The 22,514-nt window shown below is 44.8% G+C and overlaps 1 protein-coding gene across 5 annotated transcripts in view; it reads right to left on the bottom strand.

The window, feature by feature from the left end:
• Positions 1 to 415: 415 nt before the first annotated feature.
• Positions 416 to 22,514, bottom strand: part of Cilk1 (ciliogenesis associated kinase 1) — a 64,619-nt gene continuing 42,520 nt past the window's right edge. For all 5 annotated transcript variants that reach the window (XM_050124621.1, XM_050124611.1, XM_050124629.1 and 2 more), the window contains 9 exons: positions 22,047 to 22,179; positions 19,538 to 19,709; positions 17,292 to 17,459; positions 14,793 to 15,104; positions 11,748 to 11,938; positions 11,513 to 11,661; positions 8,777 to 8,905; positions 5,782 to 5,904; positions 416 to 4,961 (listed from right to left, as the gene is read on the bottom strand). In XM_050124621.1, coding sequence (XP_049980578.1) covers positions 4,807 to 4,961; positions 5,782 to 5,904; positions 8,777 to 8,905; positions 11,513 to 11,661; positions 11,748 to 11,938; positions 14,793 to 15,104; positions 17,292 to 17,459; positions 19,538 to 19,709; positions 22,047 to 22,179 — 1,532 coding nt within the window. In that variant the 3' untranslated portion in view covers positions 416 to 4,806. The remainder of the gene's footprint in view (positions 4,962 to 5,781; positions 5,905 to 8,776; positions 8,906 to 11,512; positions 11,662 to 11,747; positions 11,939 to 14,792; positions 15,105 to 17,291; positions 17,460 to 19,537; positions 19,710 to 22,046; positions 22,180 to 22,514) is intronic.

Raw genomic sequence — 22,514 nt, 5'->3', positions numbered from 1 at the left:
AAGCCCCTAAAACCAACCAAATACACTAAGCCCCTCCCTCTCCACATACATATATATGTGCAGTAAGACCCACTAAGCCACTTTCAGACAAACTGAGCTGTCTAAAAGACAGCCTTTAGCCAGATGTAGTGGCACTTGGGAGGCAGAAGCAAGAAGGTGACCCTGTGAGTTCCAGGTCAGTTTGGGGCCCATGGTGAGATGCTGTCTCAAATGCAGCCCTTTAACCCACCACTCAGGAGGTAGAGAAAAGTGGATCTCTGTGAATTTGAGGCCAGCCTGGTCTACAGCATGAGTTCCAGGACAGCCAGAAACCTGTTTTGAAAGACCCAAGCCAAACCAAACAACAACAGTTAACAATATTTTCTTCTCAGTTACTAGCTAGTGAAACGAACAAAAAAGAATCAAAACACTCAAATCTATTTTTCTTAAATTGTAGCTTTATTTGGAGGAGAAGTTTCCTTATATAATGTTAACACCATCAAACAACTTCGCATAAAACCACTCAAAAAGTAACATTTTGTTTTATAAGGGTCTCTCTTTACTTCCTGTGCTTTGCCTTCTAGTTAAGGGAAGATCACTTTACAGTCAAATCAGTGGAGCTAAACCCCGCTCTGTACTGAGAATGTGGGAGGATCAGAGGCTTCATCCAGGAGGTGTTCAAGTCACATTATCAGTGTTCAAGGAAGAGCCAACACCAACTAAGACGACACATGCCCCTATTTTGTCTTGATAATTTACATGAGCCGGTCATCCCAATAAATTAATACAAACATACAGTACATTTGGTTGGAAATTGTAAGAACAATTCTAAAAAATACCTACCCACATATATTAAACAAACACATCGCTACAGTATGCCTAAAACGTAAAACAATGAACATGTCAAATGTTTTCTTATAAACATATTGCTTCTGGTCATACAGTTGAAAGAATCTGTGTCACCCGCCCCCCCCCCCCGGCCTCACATACACAAACAAACACCCATACCCCAATGGCACAAAGCAATGGCTCAATGTTACGAAATGGGACTTCATAGGACAATATGGTGCCATTAACTCCAACAGTACTTATACTGAAATTGAAAGTGAAAGTCTTTCTTTGACATGCTTTGGCTTCATATATTCAGGTCCGGATATTTCTAGAACGTGACAGTGACACTCTTAGATGCATGTGGTCCTTAGGCAAGCACTATGTCTGAAACATTGTTTTAGGATCAGTTTTCTACACTCATAGGACTTAGAGTAGAGAAAACATGATTAACAGTGGTTTTCCCTTGTCTCTGTGAGGCAAACCCGGACACCTTAGCACCAAAACTGGCCCCAAATGAGCTACTCGGTACCATTTCCTGACTTGCCAGAAAGCTGGTTTTGGTTTTGGGTGGTTTTGTTTTGTTTAAATAATAAATCTCTTTTATTTGAAAAGCATTTGATTTAATGCAGTGTTAATTTAAATTTTATCTCTATGGGTGTTTTCTCTGCATTCATAACTGTGCACATGTGCACGCCTGACCTGATACCCTCAGGCCAAAGGAGGGTAGATTCCTTGGAACTAGAGTCATAGATGGCTGTGAGCCACCTTGTTTGTGCTGGGAAATCTAACCTGGGTGCTCTGGAAGAGCAGTGGGTGCCCCACCTCTGAGCCACTGTCCTGCACCCCCAAAAGCCGTGTGATTGTGAGATCCAGTCATGGCTAGGTGCAGCCTAACTCCTCACTCCTGTCAGTATTAGCTTAACATTGCATAATTCCACAATAGCTAAAAATACATGCAGCAGGCAAACTCGACTATCACTGTTTAAAGAGGTCTGCTTCCTTCTATAGTACATAGCTTGTATATAATTTCTCCTTTACCCATTTTGATGAGGGAGAGGACTTCTGAGGTGTTCTGCTAGTTCTTTAGAACTTTTTTTTTGTCATCTAATTTTCTTAGCTACTAGCTGTTTCTTTCATGTAAACGAGTATGTTTAACTCCTCAAGGGACACTTTTGCTAGTAAAGGAAGGAGAGCGAAGGCAGGGCCACAAAGCATTAGGAAAACAGTTTTAACGTTCCATAACCAGGTAGCTAGGATTTTGTCAATTAAAAAAAGAATGTAATGACCTTAGTTAACACTAGCTAGATTACAGAGAATGTGGTGTTAATTATTTATTTGTATAGCTAAGTGGTATCTACAATTTAGAGCCAACTTTCTAGCTAGCTGAGCAGGATTTGAGATTATCTTTTTATACATAATATAGAAAAGAGAAAATAAATATTAACCTCACAGTAAAGGACGCATGCCTGAACCCACAGTTTCTTGGTTTTGACTATAATACAGAAACGAATGGTTTCAAGTTGTGCTTGCTTCTACATTTTCTGAAGCCTTGCTGCCAGCTTGCTGACAGGGGAAAACATCCCTATCAAACCCATGCCCACTATGAGCCTTCTTTATGCCCCTCACGGTCAAAGTGCTTGGCCAAGTGTATTTTTGAGTCAGAGTCTCCAAAGCCTCAATTACTTTCTGATTTTAGGGCAGACAGAGCCCATCGGAAGTCATTACTAATACATCAAAGCTATCATTAACCCATGTATTAGGTTGGACCGTACGGGAATGTCTGCATTTACCTTATCCTCCCATTTCAACCTCTAGAAGTGATCATTCCATATGGTTTACTTTGCTGTATTTTGGAAACTGTAATCAAAAGAGTCATTTGGGTCCTGGGAGAACATGAATTAATACACCATTGGGGATTGCTATTGCACTCATTGGAGGTGACCCTTCCTTTTGTAAGGTAACCACGAGTAAAGGCAGATGTGCAATACAGAGATGGAAGGACGGGGATCCTCCACAACGTTCTGTCTCCAAACTAGCTTCGTCACTTGCAGAATTGCTGTAAACATTCCTCTCAATGGAACAGCCTGTTCAACAGAGGTCTCACCCTTGAAAGAGACCACGCAAGGTAGGGGTTGAGATGTGGCACGGTCTGGACATGACATTGTCGCAAAATTGACTTCTCAGGTAAGTTGAAATTCTCCCCCAAGTCTTTCCCACTCCTAAAATTGTCCTGAGAAGTTGACTGGATAGTTTAGGAGCTGCCTCTCGTCAGGTGCAGAGAGTTGGACGCAACATTAGTTCTCAGTTAAAAAATGAAATGGCATGTTGGCGGCACGCCTGTAATCCCAGCACTCAGGAGGCAGAGGCAGGCGGATCTCTGTGAGTTTGAGACCAGCCTGGTCTACAGAGTGAGTTCCAGGGCTACATAGAAGACACTTGGCTCTTTTGGTCATTCATCTTGGCAGGGATAAAAGTTTAATTGATTGTATTGACATATGTTAGGAAATTTTTACAATAAAACAATGAAAAATTATAATAAAAAGGTACCTTTGACATAAAAAAGCTTCCCTTTTAAGGGATTTTAACAAGATTTTATAAAGATTGTATGTGTGTTTGTGTTAGTGGGTGGGTATTTACACTCATGCCAGTGCCGACAGAGGCCAGAAGAGGGCATCGGATCTCTTGGAACTGGAGTGGCTGAGTCATCTCTCAACCCAGAGTTTTTAAAAATGGAAAAAAAGTATGGACCACAGGGGTGGGAGGGAGCCTCCTCTCTGGCTTGAGGGAGGTAGGTGCAGACACCTGCAATGGGCTGCAACCTCCCCGCCCAGCCTCCGTGGCTTGGCTGACTTTTAGCTAAGTGGTGTTTCCTGCATCTTTAGTCTGCTGTGGGTGAGTTGTGAGTGTGAAGGCTTGCTGGCAGTGCTGTGGGAAGGTAGGTAAGTCCTGGCTGGTAGGCACCATGGAGCAAGGAAAGCTCACCTGAACAATGCCTGGTGACCACAGTTCCTGCCATGTCCCTCGCTGGCTGTCCCTGCCCAACCCCTCCCTTTACCCTCATCCCAGGTGTGCACTGTGTGAAACTGGAGGCCAGTGGGGATTTTAACCAATGGAGAGTACCTTGTCAGTAAAAAAAAAAAAAAAAAAAAAAAGCAGAAATATGATAGTTTAGTATGATTATGCTTGGTTTTTATCTGAATATTTGCAACCGTATTTATGAGTGCTATAAAATTTCAAAAAATTCTCTGTTCTGTGACAGCTTAGAGTAGAAGAGTATAAAGATGGTAGATTGGGGCTGTTAGGCATGTGAAAAGCCCTGGGTTTAAAACCAAGCACAGCAGCACTCAGGAAGCTAGAGGCAGGAAGATCAGAAGCTCATGCGAGTGGTCGGTAAGCCTGGGTTACATAAGACCATGTCTCAAAACAATAACAACAACAACAAAACAATTTCTGCCCCCAGAACAACCAATAAGTGCTGTTAAGAAAAACAGGAGATGGGCCACTTTCCTAAGACCAGTCCAAGAAAGCCTAAAGGGCCAAACGAGCCACATTCAAATGTAGCCACTTCACAATATTCGAATATATCGAGTAAATAATCCTTTATCGCACAGCATTAAACTGCACCCTGTCACAATACTGCATCAGTATCATATATTTCAAAATCTGTATAAAATATCATGTGGAACAACAAACAAAAATTACTTAATCTTTAAAAAGTCCATTACAAAGTTGACTGTATAAAATGCTAAAACATAATCCATATATACAAAATGTTGTTGTTTAAGAAAATAATGAGACCCAGTTTTAGAATAAAATAATTTTATACAAAAAGAGGGTATTGCATTCAAATCAATATTTAAAAAAAACATTTAAAAGAAATATTGAAATGTGTTAGTTCAGAACAACTGTAAGCGTGAGAGCTTTTACACCACCACGCGGTTCCGGTTCTGCAGGTACCATGGGAGCTGAGGGAGAATGGCCTCCCGGCTGAGACAGTCACCGACGGGATGGGTACTTGGAAGACCAGTCTATCCTGCCGTGCACAGGCTGGGCGGCTGGAGGTCGTGGAATCAACCCAGGAGTGCTCCTAGGCTGGGTGTGAAAAAAAGGCCGCCCCGGGTGAGGTCTCATGGCCTTCAGGGAAGAATAGCCTGCAATGGAAGAGAAAAGCTAAGCTGACCCATGTGGGACCCAAGCAGGAAAGCGCGGCACAGGGACAAACGTCTGGGGCATCCAGGAGGAACATTTGCCTGCCTCCTGCAGGCAACAAGAAATCTTCCAAAGAAGACTCGCCTAGTCAGAATCCCAGTGCCACTTTTGGCCACTCTTTTTCTCTCATCTACAATCTGTCAGAAAATTCTGTTGGCCCTCCGTCCCCTGTGGACTCAGAATCTGGTGAATTGTTATCAAGCGTTAAGAACCCTGGCCTAAGCCATGGCTCCTGCTTCTAACATTGCTCCCCTTTACTCTACTGACAACAATCAGCTGGAGGACGCCTGTGCAAATGGCGGTCAGCCAATGACAATCCACTTAGTCTTTGTACAGGGACCCACTCTCCAGGCTCTATCATCCCGGACTTCCTCTAGCTACTCCCTCTGTCTCTTTCTTGCCCCCGTGCAGCCTGTATTTTGGCCTCTCCACTGTTCCCTGGATTTGCTAAGCCTGAGATGCTCAAAAGCCTGTCTACTCAAGAATCCCGCGCCAATCACAGTGCTCGAGTGCTTGTCCACTAACCTCCTCCCTGTCTTTGGCTTTTTCCTTAGCACTTATGAACATCGGCCTTTAGTATATATAATTATACACACACACACACGTAATGTGAAAGCAAATGTAAATATATATTTACATTTATTCATTTCACACATGATCTACAGACGGGCAGGGAGTGTTCCCTGACGCCTTCTGTCCACACTGTTTCTGCACAAGGTAGACTACTGGATGACGTTACAGATGTTTTTAAATGTAACTCACCAGGGGAGGGGTCAGCCAGGGGCGCCAGGTGTACCCTCTGCATAACAGAACCGATTTCTTTCTTCAGGAAGGAAGGGATATAACCTCCAGTCAGTCCGCTGGAACTTGTGGAGCCTGAGCCAACTGAAGCGTGGAAAGGAAAGTCATTACTACAGAGACACACTCGGCGACACCAAGGGTGCACAACAGTTTGTTTTTATTTTTTTGGGAAAAAAAAATGAGGAGAGTTCTGAGAATGCAATCCACCATACCACAGCCAGAGGCCAGCCCCACACAGTCCACCATACCACAGCCAGAGGCCAGCACCACACAGTCCACCATACCACAGCCAGAGGCCAGCACAGGCACAGGAAGAGCCTTCCCCAACACAGCATCTATGCAGGTGGCTGTTAAACTAAACAAGGAACCTATTTGATAATTTCCATGTTGTTTTCCAAAGAATTGGTTTAGCCTGTTCTGAAACTTTCTTTTTCTACCCCATCCTATGGGATATCCTTTATGTCAATTATACATAAAGCACAGCTGATCATAATTCACTTAACTGATTGTACACATAGGTAATCTTATTTGTTTAGGTTATACATATAAACCAAATATCCTGTTGATAATTAGAAAAACTAACCAACAATAAAAATAGTTTTAAACTGAGTGGTGGTGGTACACACGTTCAGTCCCAACACTTGAGAGACAGAGGCGCATAGATCTCTGTGAGTTTGAGGCCAGCCTGGTCTACAAAGTGTGTTCTAGGACAGCCAAAGCTGTTACACAGAGAAACCCCGTCTTGAACAGATATATACATATATATTTAGATTTGTTATTATTGTGTCTGTATGCTGTGTGTGGCAGTATGAATGCTGTAGTGAGCACCTGGAGGCCAGAGGACACCTGCGGGGTTAGTTCTCTCCTTCCACCTTGACATGGGTTCCAGGAATTGAACTCAGGGCTCCAGGCTTGCACAGGAAGAAGCGTTAGCTGCTGAGCCATCACATTGGCCCCTAATAAAAATGTCCTAAAAATTTTTTGTTTATGTCTACCTGCCATTACTCTTTCCCTCATTCCCTTTCCCTCTCTTTTCTGACGGAGAGTCTCACTACAGAGCCCAGGCTGACCCCAAATGGGCAGTCTTCCTGCCTTAGGTTCCCGAGCGCTAGGATTATAGGTGTGTACCATCGGCTCGTTTACATCATTTCCATCTGAGAGTGGGGTGAGGGCGGACCACAAGCTGCCCTCTTTTGTATTCCAGGGGGTTAATGGTATAAAGTGAAATAGCAGGCAACCAGCTAATACAGACAGACGAATGAGCATTTCTAAAACTGACCATTATGACTTAAAAGCATGCAGGGATGATGGAGAATGAAATTACTGGCCACTGAGCAGACACAAGTTCCACCTGTGAGGAAGTGCTAATGGTACAGTTGCGTTGTCTTGACAGCAAAAAAGGCATCCAATAAATGCTTAAGGCAGAGTGGGAAAACATCCTGGGGTGTACAAAGAAGGTTGGTCTTATACAGTCACTGTGCAATATTGGTTAATAAGGAGATAGGAAGAAAAACGAGAGGAGAATTTGAACAAGTCTTCACTGCCCCCCAAGGGGGGGAAAATCAATGAACACGAGTGGTGTGGGAGGTCCTTCTGTCTATGTGTTGCTTTTATTGGTTAATGAATAAAAAACTGGCTTGGCCTATAGCATGGGAGGAGGAGGGCAGAGTTAGAGAGATGCTATGTAGCCACTGCTGGAGATAGATGTGCTGAAATTTCGCTGGTAGGCCACGACCTCGTGGTGATATACAGATGAATAGAAATGGGTTAAATTGAGATGTAAGAATTAGCCAATAAGAAACTAGAACTAGTGGGCCAAGCAATGTTTTGATTAATACAGTTTCTGTGTGATTATTTCGGTTCTGGGTAGCCGGGACCAACAAGCTGCTCCTTACAACAGCTAATGGGCCAAGCAGTGATTTAATTAATACAGTTTCTGTGTGATTATTTTGGGTCTAAGCTAGCTGGGTGGCCAGGAAGAACAAGTGGCCTCCTTCCAACACATGAGGAACAAACTTCATTCTTAAAGACATACAAATTTAGACACAGGACACCATTTTACATCAGATCAAGACTCACTTTAGTCTTGGGTACTAAATGCCACCAAGCTTAGCTCCTTCACCTAGCTGGGGAGCAATCTGACAATATCTTTAAAGCTCAAGATGGCGCACCCTTCAACCTAACATGCTGATTCCAGCAGAGAACCTGGTGCCTGTGTGCACAGCAACACGAACACAGCAGTGTATGGTGTGGGGCGGTGAGTGGCAGTGCAGGGTGGTGGGGGAATGGGGTGGTGTGTGGGAGGGAGGACTTAGCTAGACTCTGGGCCTTGAGTATGTTCTTAGGTGGCATGATGGGAACCTGGACACTGTATTCCTAAGTGGAACCTAATGGAAGAAGGGGAGTGGGGAGGGTTAGGTGTACTAGGTGCTGTGGAAGAGGAGCTAGCTCTCAGCAAGGGCTGGGAAACAGCACGGGGAAATTGCACCTGGATAATCAGTATGGAGAACTTTATTTTTTAAAATGCAAACAGGGGGTGGGTACTGATAACCTGTCCATCTTCCAATCAGAAGGGATTCCGATGCTCTGGGAAGGGCAGGCTTACCAGTTGGAAAGTCCAGTTGGCGTAGAGAAGACCAAACCAACGTTGACCTTAGGGCCAGGTGCCCAAAACACACCAGGGTGTCAGGGGTCAAATTTGCTAAGTTTTTAAACTTGTTTTTGGCTTTCCCCTGGGTCAGGGACTGCTCTACTTCTCATCTCCCTGGAGGACAGAGCTGAACCCCAGGGCTACTGCCCAGAAAGGGAACAAGAGAAAAGAAGGGAAGCCCAAGAGATGCCTATGTTTTAGACCAGAAAGGCCTCATCCCACAGTTCTCGATGTACCCTTCCCTCAACCCTACAGCATCCAGAGAACTTGCTTCTGGTCACTCAGGAGGTAATAACCATTACTTACCTGAAGTTATTTTGCTCACTACCGAAACTGTTCCTGAAGATTTTCCAGACAAACCAGAACTGGACCATGGGTTTGATGGAGGAAAGTCCTTGCCTGGATTTGGAAGCACGCCATTTCTTATATTTATTCCTAGGAGAGAAGAAAATGAACTTAAAATGCAAACTAAACCAGACAGACAGAAGCAGTGGTACATCTCACAATGGAATGTTAGTCAGCCCTAAAAAGAATAGGGTCTTGCCATCTGCTGTGACATGGACTTTAGCCCACGGGAAACAAGCTGACACACAAAGAAAAAGATCGCAGGATCTCACTCACATGGGGAAGCTTAAAAAATAAATAAAAAATAGAGAGATTATAAAATAAATATATAGAGATAATTGAAAAAAACAAAACAAAACAAAACCTAAAACCCTAAAAACCAAGCCTCCAGTTGTTGCCAGGGGCACAGGGACAAACAGAAGGGATGTGAAAGTGACAGAGACCAGAGTAGGATCTGCTATCCCACCATGACTCTAAAATCCATTCCCTGAGGACCACAGGTAACAAAACTCAACTGCATATGAAAGCTTTCCTGAAAGTGTACATTTTTGTTGTTCTTGCCATAAAAACAATTAATGGCAACTCCGTGAGAGAGTGGATACTTTGTCACTGTTAGGTCCAAAGCAGCCCCACCCCTGGCGGCAGAACAGCTGACAATGAGGTAGAGTACAGTCTGGCTCAGCTCAGATTGGACTCTGACGAGGTAAACACAAGGATTGCAGCTGGATAACAAAAGCCCCAAATCAGCATTCCTTAGACACATGTGAAGTGGGTTTCTGTTTGTCAGGAAGAGCCAGTATTTCCTTATCCCCCAATACAGTAGACAACCTCTAGTAATGGGTTCCTAGTTCCCTATTAACACTTACTGTAATACATATCAAAGTCCCCAGACTAGCTCCCAGGTTGTTTTGGCTTGCATGCCTCTCCCACCCGCAGCTACCGGCTGCCCTTAAAACTGGCAAGGCTTTCTCCACTTTTGCTAGTCTCTCTGACTTCCAAAAGATAGCCACAGTAGATTTGAATTTCCCCAGATAAACGGTTCCTTCTACCCATGGAGTGGTCCAGTTTGGGGGTTCCACTGCACCTTTGCTGTGGTGGTTTGAAGAGGAATGGCCCCCCGTAGGCTCATATATTCGAGAGCTTGGTCATTAGGGATTACTGCTACTTGAGAGGGATTAAGAGGTGTGATTTTTGCCAGGCGGTGGTGGCGCACGCCTTTAATCCCAGCACTCGGGAGGCAGAGGCAGGCGGATCTCTGTGAGTTCGAGACCAGCCTGGTCTACAAGAGCTAGTTCCAGGATAGGCTCCAAAACCACAGAGAAACCCTGTCTCGAAAAACAAAAAACAAAAAACAAAACAAAAAAAAAAGAGGTGTGATTTTGTTGGAGGAAGTGTGTCACTGGGGATGGGCTTTGGTTTCAAAAGCTCAAGCCAGGCCCAGTGCCCCTCTCTTCCTCCTGCCTATGGATCTGGATGAAGAACCCTTCCAGTTCCTTCTCTAGCACCATGTCTGTCTGTGTGCCACCATGCTGACAATAGACTAAACTGCAAGCCAGTCCCAACTAAATGTTTTCCTTTATAAGAGCTGCTGTGGTCATGGTGTCTCTTCACAGCAATAGCACAGTGACTAAAACACTTACAGTCACCCTAGTGTGTTTCTTGCTATTTATGAGTAATCCGTGACATGACGTTAGATACCTTGATCAGACACAGTAAAGATCATTTGAAATTTAAAATAAATCTTATACGAAATTTCAAAAATAAAATACAGAACACACGAAATTTCTGTGGTGCAAAATCCCCTAGAAACTGGTGATGATGTCATCTGACAGATGCGAAGGGAAGAGGCCATCTTTGCGTGGAGCACGTTGTCTCATTCGAGAGTACTCTGAGAAGTTTTCTTAGGCCTCAACTAACAGATCAGTCCACATCTAGACTTTCTGCTGCTCTCCCTCAGCAGGACTCCCTCAGGATTCCTAAACGTTCTCGCTTGCCCTCTTCCCAGATGACTTCTTGTCTGTCACTCACTCAAGTTCTTTCCGTTTCCCACCCCCACCCCATGCTCTGCAGCCCTTGGTTTCTTTTTGTGTCTGTTGTCTGAGGCTCCACTTTCTCACGCGGCCTGGACCACCCTCGACGTTAACTGCTGCTGACTTCACTGTGCCAACAAGCTTCATTAATGCTGCTTCTTCCCATGCAAGGCCACCCAGGACAGAACAGAGAAGCCTTGAACCTGACCTCAAGACAAACCTCTGCCATGCTCCATGTTCTTGCCGATGCCAGGCTCCGCAGCTGTTCTTTAGAGCTGAGGCTCACCCACCCTTTTATCATCCTCCTTCCCGCCTGGATCCCTCCACACCTGTCACCCCGGGAACTAACGGTCTAGACGTCTAGGACCGCAATGTCAAAACCCCCGATAGCCGGCCTGGATTCACCACCCTCCCAACCACAAGGGAACACTTTAATGCATCTGGAGGTTTACTCCTGACTGTATCCCAGACCGGCTTCCCTGCCTCTCACCCAGGTGACAGCTGTAGCTTCAGGCCCCTAACTGCAGACTCAAGTCCTCCAATTAAGAACTTCCAAGGATTCTCTTATCTCAATTCTCTGGAAGAGAACCTATAAACACATGCGATCCTGGGGACAAAGACTGGGTATTGGTGACCAGAGGCCAGGCGCGGGCACCCTCTCGGTTACCAGGCAAGTAGCGAGAGTGCTTCAAGTAGTGCTGCTTCGCTGCAGACCGCTGGGTTGGCGTGTCTCTCCTCTGGGAGGAAGCCTGGGTTGAGACACTGGTTCCTGTGCCCACCGGCTCTGATGGCTTCAGGTCCAGAACGCTTTCAAACCTGAATCAAGAGAATGTGGTTTAAGTCAGGACCCTGGTGGCCCCAGATCCGAGCCAGCCTGCTCCCAGGGACAGCAGCACACTTGCCTGCCGAGGGTGTCATCGCTCTGCCTCTTCTTGTTTTTCACATCTATCCTGGTGAGAGAGGGACTGAAATCTAAGTCATCCAAGTCGGCCCATTCGTCGGAGCCCTTTGTGGACCTGGACATGAGACCCCATCGTCTCCTGCTCTTTGGCTTGAGCTCGCCATTCTTGTGTTCCAGGCCAGCTAGAGTTTTCTGCGTACACAGAAGAAGGAAAAGAAAAACCAACATTAACTGAGTTCATCTACCAATAATCTGTGCGTATGCTTGAGAGCATGTGTGTGTGTGTGTGTGTGTGTGTGTGTGTGTGTGTGTCTGTGTGCATGCTGGGGATGGAATCCGCAGCTTGTATATAATAGCTAGGTGCTGTATATTACCCTGAGCCATAACCTCAGCCCACGTGCAATTTCTATTCTGCATTTCCTTTGTTACAGCAGGAAGGACCTGGAGTCCCTGCCAGACCTCATTCATCTGCAAGGGCAGCTGTGGAAAGTGCAGACTCACACTGCCTGCCTCTAACTCATCCTGCACTGACCACAGTTTTTCATTTTTCTTTTTTTGTAAACAAAAGTTCACAAAGTTACATGGAACAAGAATGTAAGAGAGGAAGATATAATAAAGTATCCCTACTATCCTCCTGACGCTGTGACAGAGTGGAGCAATTCCAGATTCTGGTCTGTCCTGCTGAGGAACCTGAGGCGACAGTCCCGGTCAAAAGTAGACAGCAATGAACGAATGCATGGATGCTCGTGCTCAGCTCATGCTCTCCATGCACAAAGGCCAGTGCCCAGCCCATGGACTGGTGCTGTGCACACAGAGGGTGGGGCTTCCCACCTCAATGCAGTTGGGAAAGCCCTTGGCTTGGGAGGCAGTGCTGCGGCTCTAAGAACATGTGGCTCCTGCAGAGGACTGGAGTTTAGCTTTTAGCACCCCCACCAGACAGCTTGTAATCATGACCATAATTTACCAGAGAATTCAACACTTCTGGCCTCGGAGCACACACGCGTGCACGCGCGCGCGCACACACACACACACACACACATTTACAAAATGAAAATAAATCTTAAGAAGAAAAAAGATTCCCTCCTAGGCATGCCCACAGGCTAACCTAATTGAGACAATTCCTCACCAGACTTGGTCCCCAGATGAGTCTACATTACATCAGGCTGACAAAGCAAACCACCACAGGGCACGCGATTCTTCTGACATATTAGAAAGATGGCTAAATTCTACCTTGGGCCTTTGTTATAACAGACAAGCCATTATTGCAAATCTTGGTCACCCTGCTGTATTACATCTAATGATGCAAGCAGTGGCTTTTCAGTAGCCTGGGAATTATCTCTGGTACAATCTTTGATGTACAGAACGAGTACAACGGGATTTCCAAACAGGTCACTTCCCAGTCTTGAGAAGGTGTAAAGTACCAAGAGATGGATGCCCACAGCCCTGGGACATACGCATTGTATGGGTTGGGATTCTGGTGGACAGTTGTCCAGAAAAGGGCCCTCTTGTGCACGAAGGTCTCAGGGCGTGAGCCGTGACAGCAATGTGAAGCAAAGGGTAACTCTGGCCCTCTGGCAGGTTGTCATTCTACTGATCCAACACACACTGTTTATTTAAAAACTGGCCGAACAAAGATTTGTGCTCACTTAACAGCCCAGCATTGACATCAATAATAATAATAATATAAAACATCTACAGACAGAAGAATGACTTCAGCTCCTTAGGATTTTCAGTACAGGTATTAGGACCTTCCATTGTCAAGAACAAACTGGTCTGGGAGAGGGGACAGAAGCTAAGATCTCCTTCCTCAGATGAAGAAGCTGACTCTGTAGGGACGAGAACAATGTCCAGTGCTTACTGACATATTAGTTAGGGTTTCTTTAGCTGTGAGAAAACACCACGACCAAAAGCACTCTATGGAGGAAATAGCTTATTTCTTTTCCAATCCATCTTTGAGGGAAGTCAAGGCAGGAGCTCAAGCAGGGCAGGCACCTGGAGGCAGGAACAGGAACAGAAGCCATGGCAACTGTCTTGCTCCTCAAGTTTTGCTCATCTTGCTTTCTTATACACCCCAGAATCTCCCACATCAACCACTAATTAAAAAAATACACCACAGGCTTGGCCACAGGCCAATATAATGGGGGGGGGTATTTTCTCACTTGAGGTTCCCTCTTCTCAACTAACTCTAGCTTGTATTAAACTGACACAAAATGTGCTAGTACTACCTATCTATCTATCTATCTATCTATCTATCTATCTATCTATCTATCTATCTATCATCTATAGATATAGATATTGATATTATATATTAGGTACTATTCTAAATTCTTCTCAAGTATTAACAAATTCATTCCTCAAAACATTTACATTAGGTGAACATCATAATTATTTCTATTTAACGGGTGAGATATATGGAGAGAAGCCAGGTAACTTACTTAAGGGTACCAAGCTGTTGAAAAACAGAACTCTGGTTATAGAGTCCAGCTTGCTACCATTACTCCAGGTGCTAGCAGGAGTGTGTGATGGTTTGAATTAGAATGTCCATAGGCTCAGATGTTTGAGTACTGAGTCTCCAGTTGGTGGTGCTGTTTGGGTAGGGTTAGGATGCGTGCCCTAGCTAGAGGGAGTATGTCACTGGGGTGGGCTTTGTGGTTTTAAAGTCATGCACCATCCCAGTGTGCTCTCTTTGCTTGGTGTCTGCAGCTCAAGAAGTGAGCCCTCAGCCTCCTGCCCCTACTGCCATGCTTTTGTTCTGCTGTCATGGGCTCTGGAACCATCCGCCCAAATAAACCCCTTCTCTAAGTCACCTTCGTCATGGTGTTTGTCAGAGCAACAGCAAAAGACCTAATACAGAACGGTACTGTTAATGGAAAAGGCAGAAACTGAATTCAGATTTTCTATCAAGGGCCTTCTCAAAATGACATGGTACTGGGGAAATACATGTTTAAGATTCCATGCACCGAAAAGGAAAGTATTTCACACAATATTTGTAGCCAGAAGAGAATTAACTGAGACTATAGTCTCTTTGTGAACACATGACACTTACTGGTTGAAGAGTCTTATTTTGGAGGGACGGGAAGAATGTTGGGCTTGGCTTGCCCTCCTGAAGATGGCTGAGCTGATCTGCCCTGGAAGCATCACCTTTGTAGGGGTACACAAAATGCTGAGGGGGCTGACTGGTTTGGTTTGGTCGCGAAGAAATCAGTGTATGTGCCTTGGGTGGGGGCTGGGCAGGAGGGGCTGGCTTGATGTGAGGAGGTGGGGCTGTCTTGTCTTGGACATCTTTCTGTGGTTTTCCTGAATCCCGTGTGATGCTGCCCAGTGGGTGTCCAATCTGGAAGTAAGGATACCGAAGTGCCTGGAATGACAAATGGAGCATTAGAAGAAAAGTCCAGAAGGGACAGTAAACACATCACGACCAGTGGAGTAGAGTTCACGTGGCCTGTTCACTACAGGCTTTAGCCCCAACTTGCTATAAAATAACATACTGTATTGATGACCCCCTTCTGTTTGTCCATATCTGAGTTAATATAAAATTTACATATTAGTTGCAATACTTAAAACTATTTGGATAAAGCAGATGGTATGAATCTGGGAATGGTGGGACATGCCCATAATCCTAGCACTCAGGAAAGCAAAGGCAGGAGGATCAGAAGTTAAAGGCTACACTTGGTCAAACAGAAAGTTCAGGCTGGATTATATATATAAGATTTTGTCTCAAAACCAACTAACCAACAACAAGAACAGCAAAGCAGGCAGGAGGTATCTCTGCCATACCCAGGCTGCACCAAGAGTGCAGGCCTTCCCAGAAGACATGGGTTGGCTGCCAGTTGATCGATAACTGAGTTTCTGGTTAACCAATGCATAAACCTTAAAGTTCCAAAAACTTGCAATTCTTTATGAAATTCTATATGTATTCCTCAAATTTGCTGATGGAAGCACTGAAAATAACAGCATTTTCTTAATGAGTCTGCATCATAAACATCTATAATTAGTGTGTGTAAATGCAGCTCAGAGGCCTGGACTATGGCACGTAACTAGAAAGAATTCTTTGCAGCCCCTGGCATTTTTGAAAGTCTGATCTGATTTGGGGGCATTTTTAGCTTTTCTGATACCATTTCATCCATTGGTTTTAGTTATATGAGTTTTGTTGTATTTGGTTAACTTAATATTTTATAGGTATCCTATAGAAAATAAAGTGGCTCATCAGAAATTTTCCTTGCTGCCCTAAAACCATTTGTGAATTTTACCATCAGAAGTGCATGGCCTTTCTAACCGTGTCTGACCAGCCAGAGGCTGCTGGCACTAGGCTGTGGCTGCCTCTTTAGGATGTTGAGAAAGAACTTTCCACCCATTTAACTATCCCCAGCTGTCACCTCTCCAGCTACCACAGATTCTACCTCCACCCCGGCACTTTCTTCCGACAGCTCTGCTGCTTCTAGATAAAGGCTTATAGATCATCTTCTTTGGTCAGAGCTGGTCATTTATTTGATGTGATTAATTGTTCACGAGCCAAGCCGACAAAGGCTCAAACAGAACTAATGTAAAAACCAGGCTTGCAGGCGGCAGGTGAGGGACAAGGGCTGCCTTGGCTCTTTTGGGTACATTTCATAATTTAGCAGTGTGGCTCAGGGGAAAGTAGGCGGGAAGACATTTGGAAGCCCCAACCACCTGGATTCTAGGCAGCTGCACTATCTGTACCAGTTACTGAATAAGTGATTAGGGAAAATCATCCTCACTTTCTAAGATTTAATTTTCTTACCTACAGAAGGGGAAACAAAAATATTTACTGCATGCAGTCTTCATTAGGTTGAAATCACATGAAACATACCATGGTATGTACAGAGTGCATAAAAATGCCAGCTGCAGTTACTTGCCTGGCTGTGTCTGTCGGCCTTTCTGTCTCTGCTGTCTGTACACGAGGGAGCTGGGTTTGGTAAGCTACCTTTCAACAGTCACTGCTGGCTCATCACCAAACTACTGAGCAATCTAAACTCATAGAGAACACTTTTAAAATACCTCCGAAGACATACATACATACATATATATACATATATATATATATCTTTTCTGAGCCATTTTTTATTCCTTGACAATTTTACGTTTATCTTCTTTATTTGTTGTTTTTTTCTGTTTTGAGACAGAGTTTCTCTGTGTAGCCCTGGCTGTCCTGGAACTCCTCTGTTGACCAAACTGGCTTTGAACTTAGAGATGTGCCTGTCTCTGCTTCCTGAGTACTGGAACTAAAGGTGTGTGCCACCATGCCCTGCTGACAATTTTATATTTATTTTCATTTGCAGATGACATATATATCACACATTGTGATATATGTTGTATCAGATACCAATGTTAGTGTTCAAAGCAAATAAGACTCTTTAATCTTAACTATTTTCATTATGCCCAACAAGTTTCAGATTACTTTACATTCCCCCAATATTTTCAGTCATGTTACCAAATGAAATCTTGCCATGCAATTCACTGAAATACCCAGTGTTAAGCATAGCTTTCCTAGGAAACACTTCAAACAGAACAAAACCAGGCAAACCTGACTAGCGGTCGGTCGTTTCTTGGGATCCCACTGCAGCAGGTCTCTCAGGAGCTGAATGGCTTCACTGCTAGCATTTGGAATCAGAGTCTTTAAGTTATTGGGCATGCACTGGGGCCAGAGGAAATTCATAGCACTTGACAGCTGGTAGCCTTCAGGCCAGTCAGTCTGCAGGAAAAGACAGGAAATGCTGCTGAGCCGGTGCCGTGTCTGGGGTTAGGAGTCTTCACGAGTGTCCGGAACCAGAGGCGATGGTTGCGTGACTCCACTAGGCAAGTGTAGATGATGAGGCCCAGCTCCCCTAACACAGACTACAGAGCATGAAATCTGAGAGACAGCGGGAAAGACAGTGACTTGCCACCAGCTCGGCTGGTTTTACAACCTTTACAGGAGACTGTCCACCTCAGGAGGACAAGGGATTGAAGTCCATAGCATTTTCCCTGTTGTGCGCCCTGACACACGGGTTTTGGAAAAAGCATGGTATCTTTGGGGGGGAATACCAAATAAAATGAAGTAAAGCAAAATACCTATTCCTGGTCCGGTAGATCTGTGAAACTCCATGTGTTCCTGTATCACCAATGACTAAATATTTATGCCGAGAGGACTAGCAGAGACACAGCTGCCCTCTCCACACCCCGGTTCTCATGTTCCACATCTGGGGCCCTGGAGGCTGGAGTGAATGCTGGGAAATCTGAACAGTGAGGCTCGAGGCTCCTCCAGTCCTAACACTACTGTTTTGTAAGGCATACCCTGATAGAATTTTGACCCCTCCCTGGAGCCAGCAGGCACCATGTACACCACCCACTCAGACAGTTCTTGGGTGAATGCTGAGTGTCCTGAAATAATTCAATATAAATCCTTCTCTTAAAAATGTCACTGGCCTTAAAAGACAAAAAATAGGACATTTATTTTAAAATACAGTAATGCAAAATGACAAAGGCCACCAGAGGGGTAGATATGGATACAAAGAGGAAGGAAGCCAGCAGAGGACTTTGAAAGCCTTGTTGTTAAAAGGCTTAATGGCAGTAATGACCTATATAAACAATTTTAAAAAAAATAAACGTTTTCTAGCATGTTTCAGGCCCTAGATTTGATACCTAGGATACCTAGTACCACACACAGATACACACACACACACACACACACACACACACACAAAGAAAAAATGGGGAAGAGGAGAGAGAGAGAGAGAGAGAGAGAGAGAGAGAGAGAATAAAGATCGAATTCCTAAGAGCAATAGTACTGGGAGCGGGGAGATAGAGACAAGATGAATCTATTAATAGCAAAGAACACAGATACAGCAGAGACTGGAGAAGCAGTGGGGAGGAGTGCCACTGAGTCCTGTGGAGGAAGAAGGGGTCTTGACGGTCACTAAAGAGACATTCATTCAGGCGAGAGACAGAAATGGGGACATTCCAGGGTACAGAGCCAGGCTGGGCACTGCAATGAAGCAAGGAGTTGAGGGGCTGAGCAATGAGTGAATACTTTCAAACAAGGACCAGACTATAACCAGGAAGGAAAATCTAGTTACAGACTGACTGAAAGATAAGCTGGAGGGAGAAGCCTGGAAGATGGGGGGTGAGGGGGAGGGCTAGCAATGATGCCCACAGTTCCAGCTCCAATTCTGCAAAGACAAAAACAGCCTCAGCTGAGCATGGCGGCGCATGCCTTTACTCCCGGCAGAGGCAGAGGCAGAGGCAGGCGGACCTCTGTGGAATCCAGGCTAGCCTGGGCTACATGGTGAGAACTGGTCTCAAAAACCCAAATCCAAACTCAAACCCAACAAACTCCAGAGTGATATGAACTCAGTCTCAAGACTGGCCCTCTAAGGACCATGATGAGACCACATGAAGGAAGGAAGCAAGTTAAATTGTAAGCCCTGAGCTTCAAGGGATTTCAGTCAGAGGCGATGGAACAAGAAGAAAGGCCCCAAACAGTGTTAAGGATCTGAACAGCTATGTAGGAGAGAGAGAAGCAGGGGTGCAGATTGCCTTCGTGCGCATATGAATGGAGAAATTCTGTAAAGGGATGAGATGATATCCAGAGGAAGTAGAGAGATCCATGACAAACACCGCAGCTGTAAGCAGAACGAAGGGGAGAAGCTGGCTTTGCTAGGGGACCTGGGCAGAGGAGCACAGGCAAGGTCAAGAGAGAGACTCTAGAGCAGTCTCGAGCGTGGGTGCTGCAGCACTGTGGAGAGGCAGAGCAGGAAGCTGCTGCCTATGGCTCATGGTCTATGGCATTACCTTCTTCGGTGTTCCCAACACTTGGCAAATTTTGAAAATGGTGTCAATTTCACTGGCCCCAGGGAAAAGAGGCCGGAGGGTGTACACCTCTGCCATGATGCAGCCCACTGCCCAGACATCAATGGGGGAGCTGTAGTTGGTAGACCTCAGGAGTACTTCTGGAGCCCTATACCTGAAAAGAAAAAGTCAACAGCTAGCTATTGCTTCTACTGGTCAGAAGGTAAATTCATTAACAAGTAACTCTTAATTAAAGTATATATATTTTCCTAAATCCAGTGTGATACATGGGCTTACAAGGACTTGACAACTGTTATGGCCAATAATAAAAAAATAATAGTTTTAGGGTTGTGGAGATAGCTCAGTGGGTAAGGACACTTGCATGCCAAGTATGAGGACCTGAGTTCAAATCCCTCGCACCCAAGTAAAAAGTCAGCCGTGGCTTCATGTGCCTGTTACTCCAGCATTCAGGAGCAGAGGCAGGGGATTTCATGCACTTACTGGCTACCCAGCCTAGCCAAAAAGGTGAGCTTTTCAGCTCACCGAGAGACCCTGTCTCAAGGAAATAAGGCTGACAGCGATAGAGGAAGACACTCAATGTCCTCCTCTAGCCTCTCCATAGGTGTGAGCACCGACACAGTCACTTGTATGTACTATATACACGTATACAATACATATACTCTATACACACATGAAAGAGAAAGGGGGAGGAAGAAAGGACAGAAGAGAAATAAAAGAAGTTGGGATCTACTTTAAGTCTTCTTAAACCTTTTCCATTTGTGACTCTTCTTCACGAGGAAATTTTATACCTCCTCAGGTATATAGGTATATTAAATAGGCATAAAGATTTAAGAAATTAATTTAATTAATTCTGTAGTATACATATAATTTTACCATTTATTAAATATGAAAGCAAAAATTTACCTAATGATTTTCTTTTTCAAGACAGGGCTTCTCTGTGTAGCCTGGTTGTCCTGGAACTTTCTATATAGACCAGGCTGGCCTTGAACTCAGATATCTGCCAGCCTCTGCCTCCTGAGTGCTGGGACTAACGCCGTGCACCATCACATGTGGCGAGAAAGAATGTTATGTAGCCCAGGCTGGCCAATATCACTCTGTAGCCAAAGGTGACCCTGGACTTCTGCTCCTCCTGCCCCCATCTCCCGGTGCTGGGATTACAGGCATGAGCCAGCACAGCTGGTTTAATGAGGTGGTGAGGGTTGAGCCAGGACTCGATGCATGGTTGGTGGGTACTCTATTCGCTGAGCCATAGTCTCAGCCCCATCTAATGTCTTCCTTTAAATGAAACTCAACTAGCACTGAAGAGCACACACGCCATGTGTTCGGAGCCAAAGCAGCAGTGAAGTCCTGCATGCAACCTGGGGTCCTAGCCAGAAATCCTGATTCATTACACAGTTGATTCTGTGTTAGTTCTCAGTTGTACACTCAGAAGCCTTTCACCATTGCCCGATTTTTCACAACCTCACATTCGGTTACCTGACCACCTGTGGGACTGCAGCCCACAGCTTTAAAAGGCTAAACTCTCCCCGCCCCCCCGCCACCCCCGCCGAGTTGTCTCCTAGTCATGTGTCTACAGGAGTCTCTTCCCCCTTCTCTTCCAATGTCTTTAAAGAATTCTGAGTGGGGGTGTGTGCACAGGAGACAGGAGGTGCTGGGTCCCTCTGGAGATGGGGTTACAAATGGCTGGTTATAAACCACCTGATGAGGGAGGGGACTGCACTTGGGTCCTCTTTGAGAACAGACAATCTCTAGTGTTCAGCTACTTCTCTTGCACACAGGAATCCCCTCTGCATCTTCAGAAACACAGGACGGAATTGGGTGGGAAAAAAAGAGAGAGCAGGGAAGAAGGTTGTGGGGAAAATACCCTCAGAAAAACTTTCATACAAAAATTATTTAGACAAGGGATGGAGAATTGGCTTGGCCATTAAGAGCACAGGTTGCTTTTGCAGAGGAACCGGGTTCAATTCCCAGCACCTACATGACAGCTCACAACCATCTGTAATTCTAGTTCCAGAGGATCTGACCTGCTCAGGCACCAGGCACGCACATGGTACGTGTACACACATATATGCAGGCAAAACAATCATACACATAAAATAAATCTAAAAACTTTAAAAATTATTTAGACTGTGGACAGCATGTTGGCTTTCCTTTTAAAATTGCTTTGAACACAAGCTTTTATCTTCATTCAGTAACAAAATACCTGCAGTGTTTGAACTATTTGTGTCTTTTTAGTGAGAAGTTAATGCTTATGATTAATACTGTCCTCAGCATAAAGTTTTCTCGTTTCTGTTGTTTTGTTTTTGAGACAGGGTTTCACTATGTAGCCCTGGCCAGCCTGGAACTCACGCTATAGACCAGGCTCACAAAGAACCACTTGCCTCCTGAGTGATGGGATTAAGAAGTGTGTGTCACCACACCTGGCCTTATATATAAACTGTATCTTTTGAAAGAAGTATATTTAAGTAATTTTGAGAGAAAAAGCATTTACCATCTAGTAGACACATAGTCTGTGTACGGAGGTCTTGATCGGATTTCTCGGGCCAATCCAAAGTCTGCAATTTTTACAAGTTCTGGTCCCATGCAGAGGAGGTTCTCAGGCTTTAGGTCCCGGTGGAAGAAGCCTGCGGAGACAGGGAAGGAATCCAAATGCATGCTCCTTTCTGGACCCCACTCTGCAGCTCTAACATCTGACAACATCTGTAACAAACAACTCTAACATTTGACATTTGTAACAAACGACCAGGCCTTCAGACTTCTTGCAGGGTTTTGGTCATTTCCTTTTACAACCCCAAGTTGATCTTTATACATCTTGCTTACAAGGAAGTCCTTTTAAGTAATAAGACTTGCGGCCTGAGATAACCGCAAACCTAACTATCTCAGCGGGAAAAATTCATTCCTATCAAGTCAGCTGAAATAAGTTGAGAATAAAACCATTTAAAAAGACAATAAATTTTAT

Source organism: Alexandromys fortis, unplaced genomic scaffold (assembly GCF_014885135.2).
Source record: "Alexandromys fortis isolate MF-2015 unplaced genomic scaffold, M_Fortis_MF-2015_v1.1 scaffold_22, whole genome shotgun sequence".
Lineage (NCBI taxonomy): Eukaryota > Metazoa > Chordata > Mammalia > Rodentia > Cricetidae > Alexandromys > Alexandromys fortis.
Note: the sequence above shows the minus strand (reverse complement) of the source record. Positions and strands in the feature narration are given on the sequence as shown.